The sequence below is a fragment of the Zootoca vivipara genome, chromosome Z1 (assembly GCF_965207765.1).
Source record: "Zootoca vivipara chromosome Z1, rZooViv2.hap1.1, whole genome shotgun sequence".
Lineage (NCBI taxonomy): Eukaryota > Metazoa > Chordata > Lepidosauria > Squamata > Lacertidae > Zootoca > Zootoca vivipara.
Window position 1 is genome coordinate 6,288,768 of NC_142583.1, and position 27,956 is coordinate 6,316,723.

A 27,956-nucleotide genomic window follows, 5' to 3' on the forward strand; every position below is an offset into this window, starting at 1 on the left:
AGCATTGCTCCCAATCAGATTTGGTATAGGAATCTCCTAATCACCATCACCATCACCTAGTGTGAAGAACAGAGAAGGTTTTATTATTGATTTCCATTGTTTTACAGTTCACAAAACCTTACCCTGCGAAGTTGGACAAGGCTATTCCACAAACCTCCTTGCAAAGAATGGGGATAGATCTGCATCTTCAGCATCCAGAGATCCAACATGTGCTATGAAAAAAAAGCCTGGAAAGTTTTCCTGATTTTTTTTTTGGGGGGGGCAGTCACAGTCTTGTAGCCTAAACTACCTCACAGGGTTGTTGTGAGGATACAGTGGAGAAGGAGGATATGTGTATGCCACCTTGAGTTCCTTGGAGAAAAGATAGGATATAAATATTGTTACAAAAGTTGGGCACCATCCCCACTCACTGTCGAGCAGTAGCAAGACCCTAGAGTGGGGGGCTGGGATTGTCAATAATTCAGCCATCCCGGGGGCCAGTTGTCAGACTGGTCCCACAGGCCAAATATGCGATTGCTCTCACAAACGTGATGTGCAACACACAAGTCAGTAAATAAGGCTTAACTGCTTTATTTACATATAAACAAACTGGGAACTCTACATCATGGCTCCCTCTCTCTGGCATCACAGCCAGTAAAGCGTAAGAACAAAGGAACAACAGTCCCACGTAAACATCCTGTCTACGTCACTTCCACTCTGTGGGAATGAAAACACATACAGTCATATGATACACAATAACCCTATGACTGCAGACGGGGAATGAATCCTAACAGGGATACCAGGCACTCATCTGGGGTCTGTGTTGCTCTGGAGAATTGAGACATGGTGAAGACTGCCATAGTTTTAAGGAATATGGTTTAGTCATCTATTTATACCTTCTGTCTGCATGGAGGGAGTCCGGAACTTACAGCAGGATCATTTCAAGAGGGGCTTGTTCCACACAGCTGTGCAGCCCTGTAGTCCAAGGCCTCTCTCCTAGCCTCCCTTCAGCCAGCCTGCCCAAAATGAATCCCAGTCCTTCTTCTCCCCTTTCTTCCTCCCAGCACACCTTGCTCTAAAGACTCTCTCTTCCTGTCACTTCTAACCCACACCCCATCACCATGGGAACCTCTTTCTGTCCAGACCCAATATTCCTCTTACCAGGCCATCAACACCTTTTGTCAGGTTAATGCCTTTATCCCAGGTGAGGCCCTGGCTTGGAAAGGAAGCTGAGACTGTATTTTTCCACTGGCCTCCAATCTGTCATGGGCCAGGAGCCAGCTTCACCTGCTGAGCAGCAGCCTGAAGGAGCAGAAGGTAAAGTGACTCTACCTGCTGCTAATCAGCCTCCTTGCTCCTGATAAGAACCAGCTGGATCCAGCTTTCTTAAGCAGGGTTTCCAGCCTCAGTCAGTTGCTGGAAACAATATTCTTTGTTCCCGACCAGACCTTGCTGCTTCTTGCGACCTTGGATCCTCAGCTTTCTTGAGCCCCGGATCGTCTGACTGTGTGAACTGAGATAGTCCTGACATTAGGACTAGACTGGACCTTGTATACAGACTCTGCCTCCAAGCAAGTACCCCCCCCTCCAAGATTTGTCTGGTTGGCTGGCTTCTCCCTTCACTGAGCTCTGTCGTGTCTGGCAGCACAGGACTATGACACAATCTTCCTTTCAGTACTCCAAATAATCAAAATCCTACCTTTTATTAATTTCTAGGATTTAGGGGGTCTCCCCTAATCTAAAATGGATGGATGGATGGATGAATGAATGTTGAATTTGGTGATCCCTGAGGCTTATTGCACCCAGGATGCTGCTATGACATCCAAGCAATGCAAGGGAGAAATGGGGTGGGGTGGGGAGGAGAGAACTGGCTGATGCCCCCCCCCACTCCTATTCCTGTTTTGCCAGCAGGTGAAACTGGGGAAAGGGGGAGGTGGGAAGTCTATGTGTTCAGAGTGATGAAGGACTAAGGTGTGAGGGTGGGCAATGGGAGGCAGCTCACTTAAGCCATTCTCTTTTCATGAGCACTCAACAAGGCTTGCTGCAAAATACGGCAAAAAAGAGTGTGTCAATTGAGGCAAGTCATTTGTTTACACAACCCTGCTCTGATTTGCGACCCTCGCCTCCCACAAAATGTTGGCATGAATTCCCCACATTTCCAAACTGAAATCAACAAGCATCAAGCAAAAGGCCCATGTGATTAAAAATAGCCCTCTTCCACTGGTACTGTATGTTATTCTTTGCATTGCTTGTGAAAATGCCCTAGAATCTTCAGGGGCACCCAGCTATCACTGCTGCTGTCCTTGGTGCTGAATTGCTATTTGGAGGTGCTGTTAATGTTGGTGCCTTGCTGCTTAAGATACACATAGCTCATCAGTACAGCAAAGTGTGGCCGTGTTGCAATTAGATCGACTGACCCCACCATGAAACCTAATCTGTTTTCTCCTCCATCTACCCCACAAGTAACACTTATTTATCTGAATACACTTTTGTTGTTGTTGTTGGGGGAAGGATAGTGTGGTAATCTTGCCCTGCTAAAGCAGAACATGAAATATCCACAAACGGAGAAGGAACCTTCTAAATAAAGGCACATAGAATAGAAATAATCAGTGCTGACCACCAAAAACAGAACAACAGAAGAATAAGCAGGCTGTATTTTTCTTGAAGTGACTGTTCGACTTATTTGTTAAGTAACTTCATTGTGTAGGAAATGGGCAGTGGTCCTCAGATGACCCAAACAAACCCCCATAAAATAAGAGCATAAGAACCTAAGAAGAGCCTGCTGGATCTGGCCAGTGGACCATCTAGTCCAGCATCCTGTTCTCACAGTGGCTGAGCAGTTGCTTATGGAGAAGCCAGCAAGCAGGACCCAATCACAAGATTCCTTTCCCCTTCCTGCTGTTTCCAGCAACTGGCATTCAGAAGTATTGCTGCCTCCCACTGTGGAGGTAGAGCAGAGCCAGCCTGGCTAGGAGCCATCAACAGACCTCTCCCCAGGAATGTGTCTAATCCTCTTTTAAAGCCATCCATAGGTGGCCAACCCTGCCTCCTCTGGGAGCCAGTTAAGAAAAGTTCTTTCTTTTATCTGTCCTGAATTTTCCAACATTCAGCCTCCTTGGCTGCCCATGAGTTCTAGAGTTATGAGAGAGGGACAACGTTTCTCTATCCACTTTCTTCCATGCTCTGGATTTTTAAAAAATAATTTTATAAACCTCTATCATGTTGCCTCTTGTTCGCCTTTTCTCTGAACTAAAAAGTCCCAAACTCTGCAACCTTTTTTTTTCATAGGGGAGTCTCACTCCACCCCCTTGGTTGCCCTATTCTGAGACTTCTCCCAATTCTGCAGTATCCTTTTTAGGTGAGGCAACCAAAAGTGTACACAGTAAACCAAAACCAAGGTTATCCCAATTTTTGTGTGGTTTGTTTTTTTTGGGGGGAGGGGCACGAAAGGAAGTGAAATCTGGGGAGATCCTGGTTTATTTATTTATTTCAGGGAGGAAGAGGAGCTTGCTGCGTTGGGGCAGTCACTTCCTGTCTGTTTTAAATGACAGTTTTAGAAGTCACTTGCTCTGCTGTTGGTCTGAAGTCAGGATAAAGCTGTTGCTCTTGTGCCTCCCTCAAACATGTCTCATCCCCATCCCTCTTCATTATCTCTTGTACCTCAAGCCACTCGGCTCATGGGAGGCTCGACAAAGGAAGAATCCAGCTGCACATCCTTCTTCAATAACAGCAGCTTGCTTTTGGTGTGACCCCATCAGCGAGGGGAGGGTGCGGGGTGGGTGGGTGGGGGGAATCACCAAAGCAACAGCACCTGAATAGACCTCTGATCAGCCGCTGATTATCTGCTGATGATGATCTGCCAACAAAACTACCCACCGCACTCTTCCCCCCCTCTTTCACATTCCCTCCCTCCCTCTGTTCTTCTCATCTTGATGCAAGACGGACTCAAGCTGCTCCCCGACTTCAGTCACACTCCAGAAAATTGCAGGCATGTTGGCTGCCCACTATGGTTATTACACTTGTGTCGAAGGGCACGGGGTGTGTGTGTGTGTGTTATTGTGACTGCTAGGCTCCCCGCCCGCTCTTTCCCTTGGCCCAGGGACAGGGCCTCTCTGTACGGCAGAAGAATACCACTTCTGCTCGCCAAGGTCGCCTTTGCAAAAGAATACAATGAATCCCACGCAGCCTGGATTGCTGTAAAGGCCCAGTAGAGTGGATGATGAGGCAGCCACCTCAGCCTACCGATTTCAGGCATCATAAAAGGACACCCAGTGGCTTTTAAATTCATCATAATTGCTTCTACTTTTCCTGCTACAGTAGAGAGGGGGGTGGGAGGTGCTTGTGGAATTTTCTGCATCAGGTGGCAAAAGTCACTTGAGCAGCCTTGGATGCTATGTGCCAGGGGTCACTACCATGGCACCCCCATGGGCACCCCCAGGCCCTCCCAGGGCACCTGCTGCAAATAGCCTACATAAATATCCCTGCCAAAATCCACCATGCACAAGAGATGTTTGCTCTTCAAGCTCAGGTCTTGTTGGAAGAGGATTAGCCTCTCCTGTATTGAACACCCCGGCCCCACTTCAACACCACTGGATGCCAAGATTGGACACCCATCACCCCATCCATTCTGGACAGAGAAGAGGTGCAAAATGCTTCTTTATATGAGTGAGCAGAGCAGGAGCACAGCACGTAGGCGTCTTCCCCCCACTGACGGGGAGGCATGCGCACACTGTTTCACAGTCCTGTCCCCCTCTTCTGCGCTTTTAAATGCTGCAGGCATTTGGCGTAATGCTGTGCCCCTGTGGCAGACATGTTTTTGACTGGTGCCCAGGGATTATAAATGTGCCAACTGGCCCCAAAACATTGGTGGCTCCTGGGGTGGGGGGGGTGGGGGTCACCATTTGCAGCAAAATGCTTTCAGGTTGCCCAAAAAAGGAAACAAGCCTTTGGGGAGTTTGTTTGTTTTGAGATGGCTTGGTTTCGGGCAGGCATGGCCAAACTTGGCCCTCCGGATGTTTTGGGACTACAACTCCCATCATCCCTAGCTAACAGGACCAGTGGTCAGGGATGCTGGGAATTGGAGTCCCAAAACATCTGGAGGGCCAAGTTTGGCCATGCCTGGTTTAGGGCTAAACTGAAATCCCCCCTCTCTCCCCCTCTCCCTCTCGCCCCCCCCCAACTCTTCACACCTTCATCAGGGGCTTGCTATTTTCAGAGAAGAGGGTGTGCCACTGCTAGGATTTCCACATACAGTGGTGCCTCGCTTAACGAATGCCCTGCTTAACGAAATTTCCGCTTAACAAAAGGATTTTTCGAGCGGAGGTTGCTTCGCTAGACGAATTCGTTTTATGAAAAATTTGTCTAACGAATCGCCATTTCCCATAGGAATGCATTGAAATTCAATTAATGCGTTCCTATGGGCAAAAAAAATTTCAAAAAAAATTTCAATGCATTCCTATGGGATTTGCTAGATGAATTTTTCGTTATAAGAAAAGACCCGTGGAACGAATTAAATTCGTCTAGCGAGGCACCACTGTACACCTCAAGTAAGTCACCCCCTTTGTTACAAATACTGTACTCTCTCTTGCTTGGAAGAAACTTCTGAGGGTAAAAGCTGCTTGAGAGTGCAACAGGCTCCCTCAGAAGCAGGTGGGCTCTCCTTCCTTGGAGGTTTCTAAGTAGAGGCTGGATAGCCATCTGCCAGGGATTCTTTAGCTGTGATTCCTGCATTGCAGGCGGTTGGACTACATGGCCCCAGGGTCCCTCCCAACTCTACAATTCTATGATTCTGTGGTTCTAAGTATAAGCCTCTTGCTCAAACACTCGCCAACAAGAGCAGGGTTGCAATAGTAGTGCTGTCCATATAAGCCCAGGTTACTCGCAAATAATCAGTCTCGGTCCAAAACATGATCCACCGGCAAAGTCCAGCAACAGTCCACAGCTAGTAGTACTCAGAGTTCAGGCACCCAACAAGACAGACAGCACCATCTACAGTACTTCAATTAATGCACTCCTTCAGTTTGGTCATAGACTGACTGATTACCTGGCTACATGATGGAGTCATCAGGTGCCAGTTCCAACCGACATTGTTCCGCCCTTTGAAAGCATCATCTGAATCAGTCCTCAATCAATGGACTGAACTGACTTACTCATGTCAGTGGGCAGATGAAGACTGAGGATGCAAGACAAAAAGTATGCACACAGCCAGCTTCTCTCCCCCCACCCCCAAATTGTGTGTGTGTGTGTGTGTATAAAATCCGGCTTGTTTAAATGAACGGCTCATCTGAATTTGATTTGCACCATTTGAGGGTCTGACCCTGAAAGAATACAGACTCTGTCTCTCTCTCAATCATTCCAAGCTAGGATAGGTAGAGGAGTACATTAAACGCTGCTTTATTTCACTTAAGCAACAGCTGTAATGGAATTACGAGGAGTGGGTTGTCTGGCTGCCACCGGCTTTGTTTCGCCAGAGTCTGGCATTAATCTGATTGCGGGCGCTAATGCCATTAGCATTGCTACAATTACCCACATAACATTGCTCAGCTTGGAACGATCAAGAGAAAGTCACCAGGGCACATGGCCACTGCCTTGGAAAAATGTAAAAATTATCAACAATCATTTCCCCATCAGATAGATAATTGATCTGGGAGGAACCCAGAGAGCAGATGACTCTCTCTCTCTCTCTCTCTCTCTCTCTCTCTCTCTCTCTCTCTCTCTCTCTCTCTCTCTGTGTGTGTGTGTGTGTGTGTGCAATTCTTTCACTGAAGGATTCAATACACAAAAGATCTCCGCTTTCCGTTTTGAAAAAGCAAGGTTCTAGCCCCTATGGGATTCCAGTACCCACTATCCATAACCACTAGTCATGCTAGCTGGGGGCCAGCGGGAGTCCGACAATATCTGGAAAGTCCCAGACTCTCCATCCCCACATGCTCATTTTTGTCAAACCAGCTCAGTAGGCTTTTAAAGTGTCACCTTTTCACCCGTGCTTACAGCCAGAGTGCCTCTAGCACAATGCTCGTGCCACCATCTTTCTCCAGTGTTAAACAACAGCATTTGATGCCAGGGAAATCTCAGAAGCTGGTGTTAATAGGAAGTGGGGCCTGTAGAGACTGAAGGTGAGGCTTCTGTGTTCAGTGCAATTCTTACTCTAGTGTCTACGGAGAATTGAGTTTGCGTTCAACAACACAGTTTGAATAGAAACTGCTTCCTTGTAAGGGGGGGGATGCTTTTTGCACCTGTTTATTTGTTATGCTCGTGAGAAAGGAAGAAATGGGACACAGACTCCATATTTTTTCTGAAGAGATCCCTTTCTGTCCGAACCTCTGCCTGGGTAATATTTACTATGTCATTGTACTGTCTTTTCTCAAAACTTATGGATACCCTTTTATTATGGTTCACTGTTTTTATTTCAAAATTTGTAATAAAAGAGATGGCGAAAAAGTGGAACTTTTTCTTTCTTTCCAACTAACTAACTTAGAATCATAGAATTGTAGAGCTGGAGGGGACCTGAAGGGTCATCTAATCCGCCCACTGCAATGCAGACACCACAGCTAATTTGTGCCTGGGAAGTGCTGGGCAAGGGGCTTTGCAGACCCAGCCAATGTGTAGTGCCTGCAAAGACCCTTTCAGCCCTGCCTTTGCCTGGGTTCATATACGTGGCTTGGCTGAAATGGCTTCGTGGACCAAACTGGGGAGGCCTGAGGGGCTGAACAGCCTGTGGGCCAGATGTCTGTTGCCTCTGCTCTGGTGTGTGTTGCTAGGAGCAGCAGGGTGTGTTGTGGCATGCAATGTGGGATGGAACACTGGGACAGACAAGTCACAACAGTTCCTAGAGTGTCCACTAAGAGGAACTCAGCTGGGGGAAGACCTGACTAAGTTCCTCTTCCTCCAGATATGCAGATGAGATGGATTAGCTGGCAGACAAAAGCTCCCAGCCAGCAGCCATTCTCTCTCTTAGCCTTCTCTCCTTCGATGGGAACACATCTCCAGAGAATCTCCAGTTAGGATGGTTCTCCCTCTTGGCCTGCTGCCAAGAGAGAGACCAGATGGAGCCTCACTTTACTAAGTAGACTCCAGATGTACATATCTGTAACTTTTCTACATAAGCCTGCCTTTCTGAGATTACGCTGTTAACTCAGGATGTCATGTGAGTAAACTCTACCTTATTTTAATACTATTGTGTCATGTATTTCTTTTAAGAGGGACAAAGGGGATTTGCCAGGAAGTATAATATTGTACAGGTTTTAGCAAACCTGAACACACACGCTTTGCTGCGCACAAAAGGGGAATGTCACTTTGCTGAAATTGGAAGCTTGCTAACACAAGCTTAGATAGGATCTATTTAATAATATATCCTAATCTACATCCCTAACATTCCCACATGCAATAGCTTTTCTGTTAGCCATGCACAGCCCCGCGTGGTAGAAAATGCATCAACGTTCACATTGATAGAAGATCAATGATGTATCATCAGTAAAAAGAGAGTGTTAAAAGCAATATCGCCTGGGCCTAAGCTACTACGTTCCCACCCCCAAGAGGAGAGCGCCTCGCGGCCCTCTCCTGCACTGCACACCTTCTTCTTCTGCCTTCTCCTGATTAATTTCCACAGCCACTGTCTCCTCCCAGATCGGTCTGTGGGTTGGCTGGGCAGCCACATGAGTCACGCCCTGGGCTGGCTGCTTGCTGTCTTCATCCGAGGTGGTTTTTCTAGGAGAAACAGAAGAGAAGGAGTCGTGTGACTTCAAAGCTGGCTTTGTTGACTTATTGCATTGACCACCTTTTTTCTCCAAGGAGCTCAAGGTGGTGTGCATGGATCTACCCCCATCTCATTTACCTGTGAGGTAGGTGAGACTGAGAGAAGGCGGTGGATGACCCAAGGTCGCCCACTGAGCACCATTCAAAGCCTCATCTGCCAAGTCATAGTCCAAGACTCTACCTATTACACCACACTGGCCCCAACAACTGGGTGGGTGATGCTGAGCGAACCATCACAGATCAAGGCGGACTTCGGCTTTCCGAGAAAGAATGCTGTGCAGTGGCCCCAAGACTGCATTACAGATCAGTGTATTCCCAGGTTCAGACCTTTGCTCTGAGTTGCAAAGTGCTTTGTTGTCAGGACTGTGGTTCGTGCATTTCAAGGCATAAGACTAGCACTGGCTACAACTTTATATGCATTCAAACACCTTCCACTAGGCATGGCACAAATCTAGGTACCACGCTGGATCTTATACAACCCACTGCAAAGCGGCAACATAATCCTGTTAAATCACAAATACCAGGCCGCTAAATCTGGGAGGCCTTGAAACAGCAAACAGAGGCTCTTTTCTGACTCAAGCCGCATAAGCCGCCTTAATGAAATCAGAATTGAAGGGTGTTTGAAAGTCTGCTTTATTCCCTTCCTCCTGCCATGCACTCTCAGGAGGGCCTGGCTTGATAATCCATTTTGTTGCTACGTGACCAAACTGGCCAGCCTGGGAACTGGGACAGAGCAGGACATGGTGTTAAAGGATATATGCCAAGAGGGTCACCTTTCAACCATAGCTTCCTTCCAGCCACCCAGACAAAATCGCCCTCACCTTCGTAATGACACCAACATACCCTCCCACATTTCTCTGATGAAAATAGGGATGTCCCATTCCATAATGATAATTTTACTATTTGTGCCCCACACATCTTACTGGGTTGCCCCAGCTACTCTGGCTGGCTTCCAACATATATAAAAACATAATAAAACATTAAACATTTTTTTAAAAAAACTTCCATATACAGGATTGCCTTCAGATGGTTCAGGGGTCGGATAACTACATACCCTCCAACATTTCTCCAATGAAAATAGGGACATCCTAAGGGAAAGTGGGACATTCTGGGATCAAATCAGAAACTGGGATGGCATCTCTAAATCAGAGATTCCCCTGAAAAATAGGGACACTGGGTCTGCACCAAACTGGGAGGGTAGCTAATGCCACAGAAGACAGAATCAAGATTCAATATGATCTTAACAGATTGGAGAACTGGGCCCAAAGTAACAACATGAATTTCAATAGGGACAAATTTCAGGTTCTACACTTATATAGAAAAAGCACGTTACACCAGTATAAGGTGGGGGACACCTGGCTTGTCAGTAGTACATGTGCAAAGGATCTAGAGTCAGTGTGATGCGGCAAAGGTTCTATGGCCATCTGTCATGGATTATTTAGTTGAGATTCTTCCTTTGCAGGAGGTTGTACTAGATGACCCTTGGGATCCCTTCCAACTCTCTGATTCCATGGTTCTATGCCTATTGGGTTCCTCCTCTTAGTCTCAGTGTTGCCCCTTAGAGCTCAGCAAGTAGGGGGAGGAGGGGGACAAAACTAGGCTGAGTTGGCTCTGTCTGCCATTAGCTGTGGTGCCACGTACTGTTGGCCTCCTTGCCTTGCTCCCTAGCACTCCCACTTGGTAGCAGCCACCTCTACTGATGGTTCAGCTCTGGCTTCCCACAAACAGCTAAGTAGCAGGCGACTCTGGGGTTTCCAGGGAAACCAGATTGAAACTGGAGAGCAGCCATGTTTTCAAGTGTCAAGGCTAAAGACTTGTCTGATTCATGGAAGCTGCTCTAAATTTGAAGAAAGGGTCAAATGAGAAACAGAGAAGAGGAAATGTGACTCATTTAAGCTGTGTGTGTGTGTGCTATTTCTTAAAGGGAAAACTAACTTCTCACAAAAGCTACCTGCCATCCTAAACACAGTTATAAGTAGCAAGCCCAATTCAATATGACAGGGCTTCTTTCTGAAAAAGCATGTAAAACTGGAAACAGGAAAACTGGCCGGAACAGTTGGAGAACACACACACATCAGAGAGAGAGAGAGAGAATGAATACATAGCAAAATGACTCCTCCTCATGTAAGCTTCTAAGCATTTTACAAAAGCCTTTCTGCCACATTGTTGAAATGCACAAATAATTATAAATACACCTTAGTTAAAATCACCAAGAAAACAATCCTGTTAAAGCATTAAAATATAATTAAAGATACAATTAAAAAATTAAAATATGCAACAGAACAATCCCATAAAAGCACAATGATTGGAGCAAGAGATTCCGTTTGAGGCAATGCCGGCCTGCCAGTTCAGAGGGCACCTCTCATGGCTCAGCACGGAGGGCATTCCACAACACGGGTTCCACCAAGAGCACCACTGATGTGCCATGCTCCTTCACTATCTTGGCAGGTGCCATCACTGCTAGTATGTACATAATGGGGAATCTATCACTCTGTCCCTTCTGGGAAACAGACATGTTTTACCTGCTTTCAGAGCCTTGCTGAGACTGCATTTTAATTTTGGGCTTGTGGTGATCCAGCTAATCAACACCATTATTTACACTTCACTCTTGCCGCAGTGTTCCTTGGAAACAGCCATCATTACCAAGGTCTTTGCTATCCATTTATATGAGCGCCTATTATCACACACACCAAAGAACTAATTCCCTGAAGGAATGATGAAGAGGGGAAGCAGGTACTTGGGGGAGAGAGAGGCGGGGAAGGGAGAGGAAGGGTTAAGAACCCCCATCAAGGAGCATTCACAAAAGGGGAACCATGAGCAGGTACCAGAGTGCTAATTAGCAAGTTCCCAGCATTTATATAGTGTTCCATAATTATCCATTTATGCTGTTTATTCTGTGCAAAATCTAAGAAACTCTCTTTATTCTTCTTCTTCTTTTAAAAAGTGGCAATTACTGCCAGAGCAGAAATAATAATAATAATAATAATAATAATAATAATAATAATAACAACAACAACAACAATATATTATTTGTATCCCACCCATCTGGCTGGGTTTCCCCAGCCACTCTGGGCGGCTTCCAACAAAATATTAAAATACAATGGTCCAGGGCTGGCTCTAGGTGTAGTCCTGGTAGGCGGTGTGCTGCGTGGCAAAGCCGCGCGGAAGCCATACTGCGCGCTGCGAGGGCGCCGGAGTGATCTCCGCGCCTCTCAGCGCCAGGGCGCCCGACCTGCTCGAGACTGCCCTGCAATGGTCTGTTAAACATTAAAAGCTTCCCTAAACAGGGCTGCCTTCAGATGTCTTCTAAAACTCTGGTACAGTAGTTGTTTTTCTCTTTGATATCTGGTAGGAGGGCATTCCACAAGGTGGGTGCCACTACCGAAAAGGCCCTCTGCCTGGTTCCCTGCAACTTGGTTTCTTGCAGCGAGGGCACCGCCAGAAAGCCCTAGGCACTGGACCTCAGTGTCTGGGCAGAACGATGGGGGGGGGTGGAGACGCTCCTTCACATAGGAAGAGCCCTGCTGGATCAGGCCGATGGCCCATCTAGTTCGGCATCCTGTTCTCACAGTGGCCAGCCAGATGCACCAAAAGGAAGCCAGCAAGCAGGATCTGAGCACAAGGGCAACACTCCTGCAGTTCCCAGCAACTGGGATTCAGAAGCATTATTGCCTCCAACTAGGGGGGCAGAGCAGAGCCTTCATAGCCAGCAGCCATTGATAGCCCCTAACTGCATGAAATTATATATCCATGAATTTTAGTTTTCCTTTAAGCGGTGCAGAGAAAGAAGTCCAATACAGAAAGGTCATGCTGTACCCCATCCACCACAACCATGGAATGAATCAAACTCCTCTATTTCCTAGGGGTGTGTCTGATTGGTTTTGCACTGAAGTGCTAAATTAGAGGGATGCATACCTGGGAATATATTGAACCTGCCTTGCATATGGTCTGGTTCCAGTCCTGCCTCCTGAGCCTGAGAACCTGAGTCTAGGAACCAGGGAAGAATTGGTACAGTCCACTGTTTTCATGCCAATGTACTGAATTTTCATTTCCCAGTTACAGGTAGGTAGCCATGTTGGTCTGCTGTAGTCGAAACAAAATTTAAAAAAATTCATTCCAGTAGCACCTTAAAGGTAAAGGAACCCCTGACCATTAGGTCCAGTTGTGGACGACTCTGGGGTTGCGGCGCTCATCTCGCTTTATTGGCCAAGGGAGCTGGCGTACAGCTTCCGGGTCATGTGGCCAGCATGACAAAGCCGCTTCTGGTGAACCAGAGCAGCGCACGGAAACGCCGTTTACCTTCCTGCTGGAGCAGTACCTATTTATCTATTTGCACTTTGATGTGCTTTTGAACTGCAAGGTTGGCAGGAGCTGGGACCAAGCAACGGGAGCTCACCCTGTCGCGGGGATTCAAACCACAGACCTTCTGATCGGCAAGCCCTAGGCTCTGCACAAAAGCTCATACCAATGACAAACTTAGTTGGTCTCTAAGGTGCTACTGGAAGGATTTTTTTTCTTTTGTTTCGTTTCCCAAACCAACAGCTGAACTGAAATGCAGCCTATTGGTTGGACTCAGATTCATATGTTTTCTGTCTGCTAATCAAATGAAGGCCCTGGCATTCTCACCCCCTTCTGAATCTCAAGCAAAGACCGCAGTGGACGTAACCATTTCTTGAAATGGTTGCAAGATGGCACACACACACACACACATACACAGAGAGAGAGAGAGAGAGAGAGAGAGAGAGAGAGAGAGAGAGAGAGAGAGAGAGAGAACGCCTTCAGGGTCAGGAGCAATTTCTGAGCCCCACCAGACAAAGCGAGAGGGACTCATCTGGCAGCCTTGGAGCTGGGCTGCCTTCGACACCAGATGGATAAGTGGCTTTGCCCCTTGTCCCTGGGATGTTCTTGTGCATCTCCCCAGCTGTTGCTCTGGGCTACTCTGCCTTTAAAATCTCCCCCCCCCGCCAAACTCCCCTCTCCTCCAAGCAATGAAAAATTAATGACCATTTCTTCACAAGCCATTTGATATCACCCATTGCTGGGGAGGCCATCTTAATGGAGTCACAGTCCCCCACAATGTGTTAATGGGATGCCTGCTTTAGAGGGGGAAATGCTGCCCTGCAACCACCCTGGGTCCACCACCCCTCCTCCTCGTTTTTTTAAAAAACCGCTTTCGCCTCTTAAGTGTAGCTGCTGGCATTTCATCCAGTAATTGGTCCTCTCTTAGCTTAGGCGGATATCTGGCCCTCTAGGAAAATTGCATGCTGCCTGATCACATGACCCTTTTAATCTTGCTCCCCTCCCCTCCCACTCTCCATCCCCAAAAGATCTGGTTGGACCACTAAGGCATCAATAATGGATGAAAGGATGCACTTTCCCCACTCAGCTTTTCATGGCAAAGCGGCGGGAGGGGGGGGAAGCAGGTAGAGGCAGCTCAGCAGACAGACAGACAGAGCCCTTGGCGTGGAGATCCTAGAAGCCAAACAGCACACAGAAATCTTTACACACCCACACCCACCTTGGGTGAGCTGGAGGCAACGATCAATAGAGCTGCTCAGAAATTCTGCTCTCTCCACACTCACACCCAAATCAAAGGAGCAATCTCAATGCGAAAATCCAGAAGGAGCTAAAGGCTTCGGGCACATAGACTTGGCTTTTCTGATCACTGGCCTCGCCATGCAGGGAAGCAACTTGTCTTTTTGTTTTAAATCAGCTGCTCAGGAGAGCACTACACCTGACCCGTTGGCTCATAGAGAACCGGCAAGGGTGTTGGGGGGAGATGCCATTACAAGGGGGAAGAGGGCAGCACTTCAAGGTTGGGGGACGTTTTTCAGCCTGAGGTCCCCCTTCCCTTCTGTGGTCATGTGCCACTGATGGGCAAAAAAGCACATTTGTGAAATAAGCTAGGTGCTGTTCGCAAACTAACCCGTTCTCCATCCTCTACCCAGCAAGGCCTTGGTCCCTCTTTCAGATTCTACTGTCTCACACAATCAATGCATCAAATGAACAAAGTTCACTGCATTAGTTCAAAAAGCCCCGAGAATGATTTCCATAATCGGCAGGTGAACTGAACATGAATTAAGTTCATTTGGTGACAGAATTTTCTGCAGTTTCTACTTCATCTTCAAGTTCGTTCTCTTACATTTAAAAAAAACAACTTCAGATTCTTTGGGCCTCTAAGCTTAAAGAACATAATTGCTAGGGAAACGTATTAACCAAGTCACATTCCACTGATTTGATGTTTTCTTCGCCTCCACTTGGTTATTTTATACTTTGGCACAGCAGCTTGTAACATTCTGAATCCTTAAAACGCAACTTTTTTAAAAAACACACCTGAGGATCATTTGGATTCCCTTGAAGTGAGCTGTGTACACTGGACATGAACCAAACTAGTTTGGTTTGGAAAGGGACAATTGTGAACTGGAACCAGTCCCTTTTGGAAGCATCTTGAACTCAAATTTATTCCTTTCTAAAAACGAACTTCCCGTCTCTGCACAGTCCCAGGCTGGAAGGGAAAAGAAGAGGGGAAACCCAGCAAGACCCACAACTGGGAAACAGAGAGACGGTTGTTGGCATTATCCAGGAAGAAGTGAGCATTAAGCTCATGGCATTCCAACGCAGCTGGAGGAGGGAATCCAGCCTCTGGTAATGAGCTCCGCAGGGGCTTGCTGCGCTGATCATAACGTGCTTAGAGTCCCAATGAAGACTGAAGGGGCATGTGGAAACGGGGAGGAGAGACTGAGGTGGGCGGTGCTCTGGACAGACCCGCAACAACAGGCCAACCTAAGGAACAATGGGAGTGGCGGAAGGATGGAGCTATCGATTGCTACTAGCCTTGATGGCTATGCTCTGCCTCTATGCTTCTGATTACCAGTTGCTTGGAACTGCAGGAGGGCAGAGTTTCTCTGGCAAGCCATTGAGAGAGCAGGATGCTGGGCTAGGTGGGCTCCCCTGCTGTTTATATGGGAGAGTGCTCTTGTGGCTGGGTCCTGCTTGCAAGTTTCCCATTGGGCTTTCTGGCTGGCCACGGTGAGAACAGGATGTCGAACTAGATGTTCCCACTGGTGACTGAAATAATACAGTGTCTGTGACCAAACCTGCCAGTTCCTGCCTGAAAAATAAGGGATCGGACCGGAAGTAGCATCCCGGAAGTAGCGCTGTCGCCATTTTGGAACTGGGTGGAGCATGCTCAGAAGCGACTTTTGATGCTGCTCTGCCCTGTTCCAAAATGGCTGCCGCACCAGAAGTCGCGCTGCAGCCATTTTGGAACTGGGCAGAGCAGCATCAAAAGTCACTTCTGAGCATGCTCCGCCCAGTTCCAAACTGGCTGCTGCGCCAGAATAAACCGGGAAAAAACAAAAAAAATCTGTTTTTTTGGGCTGGGAATAGCTGGAAAAACGGGGGTTTTCCGGGGAATACGGGAGACTTGGCAGCTATGTCTGTGACTTCTAGAGAGATGAAGCTAGCACCAAACTCAGCTCCTGCAATTGCAACCAGAGCTAGGTAAAGAAGGGTATGGCTGGGTAGAAGTGGGCAGTGCCCACCCAGGGACAGCTGTGGGCAGGACTCCTGCATTGCAGGGAGTGAACTAGATGACCCTTGGTGGTCCCTTCTAGCTCTACAATTCCATGAAAACATGCACTTCCTCATCCTTCCCATTTTTTACTCTGCACGTCATTTGGCATGGGCCAGTACTGAACCAAAGAGATCTCGTTGGGTTCTCTATTGCTTCCAAGGCAAATGCAAATTCCTTCCAAAGCCACATAATTCTTCCTGAACTGCTCTAGTCCATTTGGCCACTCAGCATTCTCTTGCTTCGTTTGCGCCTCGTTCTGTCGTGGGTCAAGTGAGGACCAGAGGAAGGCAAGGATGCTCCACAACCCGCTCTCTGCAGGAGCCCAGCATATTAAGCTGAGAAATTGGCATGCCAAGATTGTTGTCCTTATTTGTGCTATTTATTCACACACACCCTTTTCCAGAAAGGTGAGCTCAGAGAAACTTACAAAAACAAGTGTAAAAATAAGAGTAATCGCGAAGAGGGCTGTTCCTTGATGGAGTCGAACAAAGCCTGTACTTGCTTGCTACAAGTCTTTTAAAGGAAAAAGCTTCAATGCATTTTAGTGTTGTTGAATTAACCATAATGCAGTTACTGGGTGATGTACAAATGGATATGATGAGTGAGCAGATTATCCTTAAAAGGTTCTTAATGGTTGAGGCAAAGGCACTGACATGGTAAAAAGGATGGAAAGCTAGAGCAGGCTGCCAGAGTCTTACCTGGTCCAGGCTCAGGTGGAATTTAGAGGGATGAAGCAAAGTGGATATGGTCTGCCTGCAAGATACCAAGATTATCCATATTTTTCTGCAGACAGGGAAGGGGGGAGCTTATCACATTTATTGAGCCATAAATGTTTAATAGCTGTGTGATTTGCATGATAGGATAAGTAGAAAGTATGGATGAGAAATCCAATCTATTGGTGTCGCTTAAGCACACCATTACTCCACCAATATGAGCAGTTCCTGCTTGTATTAACACACACTTCGGCATTGAGTAATAATGTTCACAGTGGGTGACAGATGCTTGGGAATGACATCACCCAGGGCTCCTGGATCATGAGGGTTGGAACTCTTGGGAGGGACTGAGTTCAAGCAACATCATAGGGAATAGGAGGAGAGGAATACCGGTTGAAAACTAGGTGCTGGAAACTGCAGGAGGGGGGAGGGTCCTGCTTGCTGGTTTCCCAAAGGCATCTTGTTGGCCACTGTGAGAAGAGGGTGCTGGACTCTAGGGGCCATTGGCCAGATCCAACAGGCTCTTTTTAGGTTCTTAATACTGTTACAAGGCACCCCGATCTATGAACAGTGTGAGATTCCAGGATGTTCCAGTCAGGGCTGTCTTAAGAATATCTGGCGCCCTGGCGCCATGGTGCGAATTTCCCTCCGGCGCCCCCCCATTTCCCAGTGCAGCTGTCTGGCGGGCGCAGCGCACAGCGTGGCTGGCATGGGCGCAGCAGTGCGGCGCCCCCCATGCGCCCTGGCGCCCTGGTGCCTTGCGCCACCCAGGCTTGCCTTAGAGCTGGCCCTGGTTCCAGTCACTTATCCTTGGAATGAGGGACCGTGGAGACTGTGTTGTCTATATGTGTAAATAAATCATATATCCTGAACAACCTGAGTCTAAGATGTAGGAGCTCAGGGTGCCGACACCTCCAAAAGGTATTTTGGGCATAGGGAGAGGGGGAAAGAGTGATTTTCTCAGCGGGAAAGGGACAGGATAATTTCCAAGTCTGATTCCAAATGAAGCCCAAGGAGTGGAAGTCAAGGGATCTTAATTTGCTGAAAACACTAAGTGCAGTGACATGGCTGCAGGAGCTCTTCACAGACTGGAAGCAAGCAGCCTTCGACCCAAACAAGAAACTCACTTTGGTCTCTTAGCCGGACTCAGATGCACATGGCAGCGAATCACCTTTGGGGCCATTGAGCTAGACAAGTGCTTTCTCCTGGCAGCCACAACAAGTCCAAACCTCTCTAGCTCTCCTGCCTCGGTGACCTACTTTTGCCTGCCGCTTTGCGGCTGGAAATTGAACGGCGCATTTTGACGTCATGCAGCTACACATGCATGACTGAGCAAGGGGCAGCACTTGGTTAGCATCAAACTGCACTCCAGAGAGATACTGAGACAGACAGACAAACAGCAAGTATGTCTTCTGCGTCTCAAGACTTGCGATCTTCTTGTGGTGGAAGGAAAGAGTAAAATGATACGTTTTACTCTCTATTTTATTCTTGAAAGCAAAACTAAAAACCCAAGTGATATACGGTAATCCATACTTGAAAATGCAAGGCTGTGGCTCAGTGGTTAGAGCACCTGCTTTGCAGGCTGAATATCCCAAATTCAATTTCCTGCATCTCCAGGTCAGGCTGGGAGCCTGTCTCATTTGAAACCCTGGAGAACTGTTGCCAGTCAGTGTAGAAAACACTGAAGTAGATGGACCAGTGGTTGGGCTCAGTGCCAGGCAGTTTCCTGTGCTGAAGACCCCTGACAGGATAATAAATCTTTTGAGGAAATGAAGGTGGGCTTAGACGCATCACTACTGTTTTATCGCTAGGTGCCTCGTCAGAATTTTCTGACATTTGTTTGACAGTGGAAGGGACTCCCTTGGAAGTTGGAGGTTTTTAAGCAGAGATTCCCATCTGTCAGAGATGCTTTAGCTGTGATTTGTGCATTGCAGGGGATGCACCAGAAAGACTAGATGATCCTAGAATCGCAGAACTCTACAATTCTATGATTCATCAAGCAGGCCAAGGTTGAAGCCATCAACAGAAGGCTGCTTTTGTGTGAATAATGAATGCCTTCCGAGACAAGCGGAACCTCTGAGCAGAAAAGCAACCCGGCTGCTACGTAAATTTGAACTCTATTCCTTCTGCAGTAGATAATGTGCTCAACTGCTTCTGGGGTCTCAAAAGCTCATTGTTCCCCCAGATGCCCCAATTCCTCACAAACTCTACTCCTCACTTCCAGGAGCACAATGGATGGCCGTGACAAATGGGAGATTTCATGGCAATCTGGTTCCTCAAGGAGAGAGGAAAACAATCATTAAGGGGTCCTTGAATTTCTTTCATCTGCTCTGAAGTGGCTGAGCTACAGTATTAGAACAAGGTTTGGAGGGGGACCTTTCATTTGCCCCTCCCCACCTCGGTCTTGCATGCCTCACCTCCAGGGGGGGGAGCAAAGGGGGGTCTTGCTATTCCATTCTCACTGATCAGTTGCACTGATATCAACATTTCTGCATGTCCTTGCAACATGCACCAGAACTATTTGATGGCTGCATACCTGTAACAGGGAGGGCTTACAGAGAACACCCCCCCCCTCATGAGAGCGAAGGGTCTGAGGGAGGGAGTCAGGAAACTGAAAGAGAGTGCCAGGGCTCTGGCAACATCCAAGAGCCCCCGCTCCATCGGCAGGGAGAGAGGGAGGGGGAAAGAGAGGACAGGAATCATTCAGACCGGAGACCTTCCCCCCCCCATGCCAGAATTGAGGAGGAGGAGGAAAGGGAGGCGCTTCTCAGTTCCGATGCTTTTATGTTGGTCCAGAACGCAGAGGGGGGCAGTGCAGGAATCTGACTCGAGCGAGTAGACATGAAACCAGCAATTCGTTACACTGTAAATAATGTGCACCAATAAAAGCTTCTGAAAGACAAGCATGTGGAAGGTCGTTACTCAAGAGTAGTCACATCAACCCTGACAATACCTAAGCAATAGAATGGGAAATGCACTCAGGGTAGTGCATTTTGAGATGACAAAGGTCTCTCGGCTGCAAGCTTTGTTAGAGGGGATGTCAGAAAATTTAGGAGTAGAAATTGCCGACACGCTCTTATTCATCTTATTCATCTCACGTCTAGAATGGAAATCAATCCAGTGAATATGATTGGTATTTACTGTTGTTGTGGCTGTCAGTCTGCAAATGGCAAACAATGGATTATGGTCATGTCCCCTACATTGCCATCCCATTTCCTTTGCACTGTAATGAAAGGGGTGGGATAACATAATGGCAACATCATAATTACTTAAATAAGTTGCATAGTTTTGCCCCAACGGACAGCAAGATGAATAAAGTACTTTTTGGCAGACATGGAGGATGGCATCGGAACAAAAATAGGGCTGCAGGCAATGACTGCAGCGCAGAGTGGAAAGCAATGCATAGAGAGCGAGGCCTCCTTACACCCCTAATTGTTTTGACCAGTGACCAGAGAGCAGCAGGACCTTTGAAGTGGAGCTCTTTGAGTGGGCACAGCAGACAACTAGAGGCTGCCCTTTAGGTAACTTAGAGCCGAGCCATTAAGGGCTTTAAAGATCAGCACCAGCATTTTCAGCTGGGCCCAGAAATGCATACAGAGCCAATATAAATGGTGTAGAATTGGTGTTAAATGTCCCAATTTTTCCACCTCCTCCCCCCTCATTTTGCAAACCACTTCAAGGTTGGTGGGTTGGTTTTTAAACAAACAAGCAGTGTATACATTTTATGAAATAAAACAAACAAACAAACAAACAATAAATTAATAAATTAATAACTAATAAACACCAGGGTGGCCACATTCTGCCCCATTTGAAGATTTCAAAGCATTTTCAGAGGCAGCTGCAACAGGGTAAATAGCATTACAGAAATCCTGCTTGGAGAACAATATTATATAAATATAGTAAATAATTTTTTTTAATGTCAAACACAGCAAATGCATCATGTTCCCATACAGCACGGGTCTGCCCTTGTGGCTCGATGGAAGTAGAAACTGCTTCACATGTACTGCTACGTTGTCGTTTTTATGAGGATATACGTTTGACTTTTATTACACCTGTTTTGCAAAAGTCCATGAAAGAATCTGAACACCATAGTTTAAAACTACTGCTAGAGGACAAGAATCCCAAGACTACATTAAATGTAGCCAAATTCTGTGTGTCTGCAATCAATCGCAGGAAGCAAGTGGTATCCCATAATGATCAAACCCCTAAATGTTAACTACAGGGGGTATGCTAACAATTAATTTTAATTTTTATATTTAAATCCTTGTTATATTCATACTGTCCTTTGTATTTTTGATATGTTTTATGATCTGTGATATTGTGCGTGTTGATGCTGGTCTGCGACCGTATTAATAAATTCATTCATTCATTCATCCATCATGTCCCCCACTCTTTATATGTGTACCCCCCTTTCTTATGTCACCTATCCAGGCACTGGCCACGCCCTACACCTGCTTAGACAGGTTCAGCAAGGTATGTTTTCAGTCCAGGCCCTGTGTCAGAAGTGATGGTGCACTGTAACCCCACAGTGCTGTAAAGGGGAAACTACTGCCCCCCCCTAGGGTTGCCAGACTCAATAGAGGACAGGACTTCTGTGCCTTTAATTGCCCTGCTCTCTTTTGAGTCTGGAAACCTTAAAGAGAAACCAGCAGACCCTTTGCTTGGAAATGAAACAAAAGGTCTGCTGGTTTCTCTTTAAGGTTTCCAGACTCAAAAGAGAACAGGGCAATTAAAGGCGCAGAAGTCCTGTCCTCTATTGAGTCTGGCAACCCTATGCCCCCCACAATTCCTTGCACACTCCCCCAACTTGTGTTCCTCAAATAATAATTACCCTCCTCCACTGGCTACTACAAACATTTTGATAGAAAGTCCTTAGGGCATTCTTCAAATGCTAGCAGCCCCACACACCCGGCAAGAGGCACAGAACTCATTTCTCATCTCAGCGAGCCATGAACAGATGCACAGAGCTGGCTTTTACAACCCACCAAATGCTGTTGAGACTGCTTGCATCAGCGATGAATAAAATTAGAGAGGAGCAGGAATTAAAATGGACATAATGTAATTGAAAACCAGGAGCCTGGGGGGGGGGGGGACACACACAATATGTTGGCTACAATTGTTACGGCTTTCACTTCTTCAGCACTTCCACGGGGGCAGGAGGCAAGGAATGCATTCAATTGGACTGACTCTGAAATCTCTTTCACATCACCTCTGAAAGTCCTAAAAGAATGGCAGGACCAGTGTCCATGCTCAAAAATTTAGCTTTGACAAATCAAGCCCCTGCCTAAGGCTAGAGACACCACTGAAGTAAGAGCCACCCTGAGAAATTGCCCTGGAAATGTTACCTCTGTGCACACATATTCACATGTTTATGTGTCTTTTTGTTTGATAGTAGAAGTTGAACACTTGGAGAATTCTGATCCAAACAGAAACAGGAGTGGAAATTGCCCATCTTCATTGATAAGTCATGTGCTTGAAATGGAAATCAACCCAGCTGCTAATGATCAATATGCACTGTTGCTGTCGCTTTCAGTTCACAGATGGTACATAATTGATCTCACACACACACACACACACACACACACACACACCATTTGCACTGGGTTTCCATTGCAGTGAAATTAATGGGGTGGAACAATATAATTCATGACATAACTTACCTAATTTTGCTACAGTGGACAGCAATTGCAGCGGAATGGAAACAGTGCTGTACGCAACAAATACCAGACCGAATGTAAAATCAGAAGAGCCTGCTGAATCAGGCCAGTAGCCCACCTAGTCCTGCATCCTGTTCTCACAGGGGCCAACCAGATGCCCCAGTGGGAATCCTGCACGCAGGACCTCAGCACAAGAGCCCTCCCTGCCTCCTGTGGGAGTGAGTTCCATAGCTTAAACTTTAACTCTACGCTGCGTGAAGAAGGACTTCTTTTTATCTGTCTTGAATCTTCCGACATTCAGCTTCATGGGGTACCCACATTTTCTAGTGTTATGAGAGAGGGAGAAAAACTTTTCTCTGTCCGCTTTCTCCACACCAGGCAAAATCTTATAAATGTCTATCATGTTGCCTCTTCCTCGCCTTTCTCTAAACAAAAAAGTCCCAAATGCTGCAACCTTCTTTCATAGAGCAGGATCATTTTGGCTGATCTTTTCTGAGCTTTCTCCAACTCTACAACATGTTTTTTGATATTCAAATGGTTTCTAAAGGTAAAGAGACCCCTGACCATTAGATCCAGTCGTGACCGACTCTGGAAGCGTATAGCTTCCAGGTCATGTGGCCAGCATGACTAAGCCGCTTTTGGCAAACCAGAGCAGCTCTTTAATTCATAGAATCATAGAATCATAGAGTTGGAAGAGACCACAAGGGCCATCCAGTCCAACCCCCTGCCAAGCAGGAAACACCATCAAAGCATTCTTGACATATGGCTGTCAAGCCTCCGCTTAAAGACCTCCAAAGAAGGAGACTCCACCACACTTCTTGGCAGCAAATTCCACTGTCGAACAGCTCTTACTGTCAGGAAGTTCTTCCTAATGTTTAGGTGGAAGCTTCTTTCTTATAGTTTGAATCCATTGCTCCGTGTCCGCTTCTCTGGAGCAGCAGAAAACAACCTTTCACCCTCCTCTATATGACATCCTTTTATATATTTGAACATGGCTATCATATCACTCCTTAACCTTCTCTTCTCCAGGCTAAACATGCCCAGCTCCCTAAGCCGTTCCTCATAAGGCATTGTTTCCAAGCTTTTAACCATTTTGGACACGTTCCAGCTTGTCAGTATCCTTTTTGAACTGTGGTGCCCAGAACTGGACACAGTACTCCAGGTGAGGTCTGACCAGAGCAGAATACAGTGGTACTATTACTTCCCTTGATTTAGATGCTCATCTGCTGTATTCATTCCTTTAATATTAAGGTTTTGTTTTTGTTTTTAAAACAAATGCTTTCAAGGATTCACAGTTAGTGTTTTACTGGAGGCAACCCACCCAATAAAGGTGGGATTTGTTTTGTTTGTTTGTTTGTTTTAAAAAAACCAAACACCTCCCATTTCAAAAGGAGCTATTTTGATACAAGGGGGGAAGTGCCATTCATGTGCAAATTAGCCTTTGATTGACAATGTGCCCAAGCCTCCCTCTCATTTGTATCTTTTGCTAATTCACATTGCATAATGATGCAGCTTTCCCTCTGCCTAGCAACAGCCTCATTAGGGGCTCCTCTTAGGCCAAGGTCTGCCTGGATCTTAACACTGCCCACCGCTCTTTATGCCACTCTCAGAGATCGAGGCGGCATTCCTGCAAACAATAGCCTATATATATATTTCTGCACCAGTTCTCCTCACCATGGCTACTCACGACACCTGGCTGGTGCACGTGGCAGGTCTAATTTGTGAGATGTGCAAATATCCTCCACCCACAGTTGCTCCTGTTTGTCATAGCATCAGAACACCAGAAGAGTCTGCTGGATCAGGCCATTCCATTGATCTGGTACAGCAGGACTCTAAGCACCTGACTTCCTAACCAGGGTATTGTGGGCTTTCGGGGAGGGGAAGTCTAGATGATGCTCTGGGTCCCTTCCAATCTTTGTGGGCCCTATATCCTGTGAGGATTAGAATCTGAAGTAGGATTCTACTGCTAAACTGGTCGGGCAAGTCTCTTTGTAGGCCAATGACCGTAGCTGGTCCTCATCAGCTAAGTGTCCTCCTCAGCACCCCAAAAGAAGGAGCCAGCCTGCACGAGCTGCAACTAAGTGATGGGGCCCTCCAGGCTAAAGATGGGCCTTTCCTCCACCCAGCTGCTAGGTACCGGTAGGAGAATGAAAGCCAAATGGTGTGTGAGGGCTGAGCTGGAAGCAAGACACAGAGAAGGTGCAACTAATGGAGGAGCAAGATCTGTTGGGGTGTCAATGCTGTGGTCCCTCCACCTTGTATAGATGTGCGTATAAAACCATGTTTCCTATATTACACCACATTCTGACCTTCATTCCAAGGATACTGAACCACTGGAATTGCTCACCGCTCAGAGGCTGGGGTGCATGAAACACTGGTGTTAGCATTTCCTGTAGGAGGAAATTTGAACCCCTACATCCTCTGATAAATCCATCTATCCTAAAGAGGACCCCCTGTCCTTCATTCCAAGGAAACTGAACTCTGGGCAAGCGCAGGAACCCCTACTCTCTCCCCACTTGGAGGTTGGGGTGGCATGTAACATGGGTATGCCTCATGGGCATAGGCAGGGGGGGCAATTGCCCCCCCCGGAAGCAAAAGGCTGAGGGGCGCAGCGTGGCAGCCCCAGGCTTATGCTCCCTGTGTGCCTCTGGAGCTTCGCGCGGGGAGCAGAGCCTGGGGCCGCCTCCTCGGAAGAGCTGAAAGGCGCAGGCCACGTAGCCCTGCCCACATTCCCACTGTGGCCCCTCCCCTCCTGTGCCTTGGTCCCTCCCCTTGCTCCCCCCTAATTTTGATCCTGGGTACGCCCCTGCCTTATGGCCACATGAGGGATCTTGGTTTGGTGCAGAAGATGCTGGATAGATCAGCCTCTTGTGGATTCTGATCTAATAGCGCTGACCTCTTAAGTCCACGGCAGGCAGCAGCCTGAATCACAGCAATTTCATCTCACTTTCATCTGGGTCTTTGGCACAGCAAATGCACAGATAGCTCCTCCTAGACTGTGTGTGTTGTTAAGGCTTGGAGAGGGGAGGGTCAATAAATGGGGTGGGGGTGAGAAGCATGAGCTCTGAAGCATTCTTGGTTTTAATCTCACACATTGTTGCTTTCTCGCTGCTTTGAATGTCACTCCTGCCTCCAGGCGGGTCCAGGGTTGAGAAAGACTCCCTGCCTTTTCACCCAGGCATTTCCTGTGATTCTTGTTCAAATATTTTTCCAGTGCGGCTTCAGACAGAAATGCCATAACAATATAAATGGTAAAATATGGAGATGCAGAGGGTGTGGAAAAGTTGGAGTCGTGGCCCATAGAGGCCCCCACCCACCCATAGCTCAGCGACAGAGCATTTGTCCTGCAAGCAGCAGGTCCCAGGTTACACCTCCAGCTTCTCCAGGTATTGTCCACATTGAGCAACATGGACCAGTACTGTATAAGGCCTGACTCAGTACAAGGCAGCTTCCTAGGATCCTAAAAAAGCCCCTTTCTTCCAGGACCCAGAGATGCACAACTGCTCAGCATTGTAACACTAGAATTCGAGGACATCTAATGAAGCTGAAGATTGGAAGAGTCATGAGAGGTAAAAAAAAGTCCTTCTTTAAGCAGCGCATAGATAAACTATGGAACTCCCTCCCACAGGAGGCGGTGATGGCCACCAACCTAGATGGTCTTGAAAGAGGATGGGACAACCATGAAGAAAAAGGCTATCCACGGCTACTAGCCAAGATGGTTTCTGCTCTGCCTCCATGGTCGAAGAGGCGGCCGTGCTTCTGAATGCCAGTGGCTGGAAGCCACAGGAGGAGAGAGGGCTCTTGTGCTTGAATCCTGCTTGTGGGCAACTGGTCTAGTGACAACAGGGTGCTAGAACAGGGTGGCCATTGACCTGATCCATCAGGTTCTTCTTATGTTCTTATCCCCAACCCTTTGTCGCGGTCCGGTCGGCGGGCGGTTGAAGCCCTGGCTGAGGACGTCAGAACCAGAGGCAAGATGGTGGTGTAGAAGCAGGACCAGGTGCAGGGCTGAGGGTCCAGCAGCAGGCAGTCGCCGGGGCAAGGAGCAAGGCAGAGGTGAAGGTCTGGGAGTCAAGGAGCAAGGCGTCGGCAAGGCAGAGGTCCAAGGGTCGAGGATCAAGGTGTTGGCAAGGCGAGGGTCCAAGGAGAAAGGCGTCGGCAAGGCAAGGGTCCAAGGAGCAAGAGGCCAGATGCAACCTGGGCTTTTATCCCTCCCAGCTCCTGCCACCAGGTGCAGTGAGGTATCAAGTGGCCTCACCTGAGTGACCACTCCTTGCCTCTCCAGCACAAGCTGAGGCAGGCCCCAGTCCTGCAAAGCACTACAGGCTCCAGAGCCTGACTCCTGCCCATACTCCTGACACCCTTAATCCAAATATTGCAGCAGCCATTCAAAAGCCACCTTCTGGTGATGAAACCAGTTGTCAGCCACTTGCACCAAGGAGCAGTCTGTATTCTCACATTTGACCATGAAAAGTCTTTGCATCCATTCATCTTGTGAGTGGGTTGAAAACACAAAGGCCTAAGAGACAAGTGTTTTCCAGGGTGAGAAATTTTGGCTCCAGCAGAAGCATCTCCAGGTGAGAAAACTAATGGGGGAAGGAATTTGTCTTCTCTCTCACCTCCTCCCTGGCTCATGGCAAAGCCCATGGAGGAGACCATTTGGGCTTAATTACAGCATCAAGGGATATCAACAGCCTGTGGAGGCTGCCCCATTTGGATGAATGGGGAGCTTCTCCCCACCCTCATTGTGACTTGCACCAGCCCCCCGCCTGCCCGCCTGCCTTCTTACTTAGAAGCAGGCCAGGCAGTGGCCCTGCCTCTCAGCTCCCTCCTCTTCCTCCCTAGGCCCAGTGGGATCTCCTTAGAAAAGGGGGTGACCTCTTCTTCCTTGGAGATTTTAAAGCAGAGGTCGGATGCAGTGGCGGATCTTGGAGTTTCAAATTTCAGCGACGCCCCCACATGCTTGGTCGGATAGGCCACATATAACAGATTCATCAGCGGCGTTTCCTGCCTTGCAGGGGGTTGGACTAGATGACCCTTGGGATCCCTTCCAACTCTATGGTTTTATGATTCTATGCTCAGAAGATAACAGGGGTCCTCCTTTTGCTCTTCCTTCTGTACTTGCCTTCCACAGGCATCTTGTTCTTTTCAGCTATGCTTTAATTTGCATGGGTGGGATTTGTGTTGTATACTGGTATTTGTAAACATTTCATTAACACTATTTAATAAATACATTTTAAAAATGGTCCAGCTTTCCAATCTTCTTATAATACGGGG

The 27,956-nt window shown here is 47.4% G+C and overlaps 1 protein-coding gene across 8 annotated transcripts in view; it reads right to left on the minus strand.

Moving 5' to 3' along the window:
• CCDC33 (coiled-coil domain containing 33) overlaps positions 1-27,956 on the minus strand; it is a 190,115-nt gene that overhangs the window by 101,338 nt on the left and 60,821 nt on the right. For all 8 annotated transcript variants that reach the window (XR_015947055.1, XM_060279000.2, XM_060278999.2 and 5 more), the window contains exon 5: positions 8,552-8,685. Coding sequence is in view for 7 of the 8 variants with exons in the window: in XM_060279000.2 (XP_060134983.1) it covers positions 8,552-8,685 (134 nt within the window). In the remaining variant the exon portion in view is untranslated. The remainder of the gene's footprint in view (positions 1-8,551; positions 8,686-27,956) is intronic.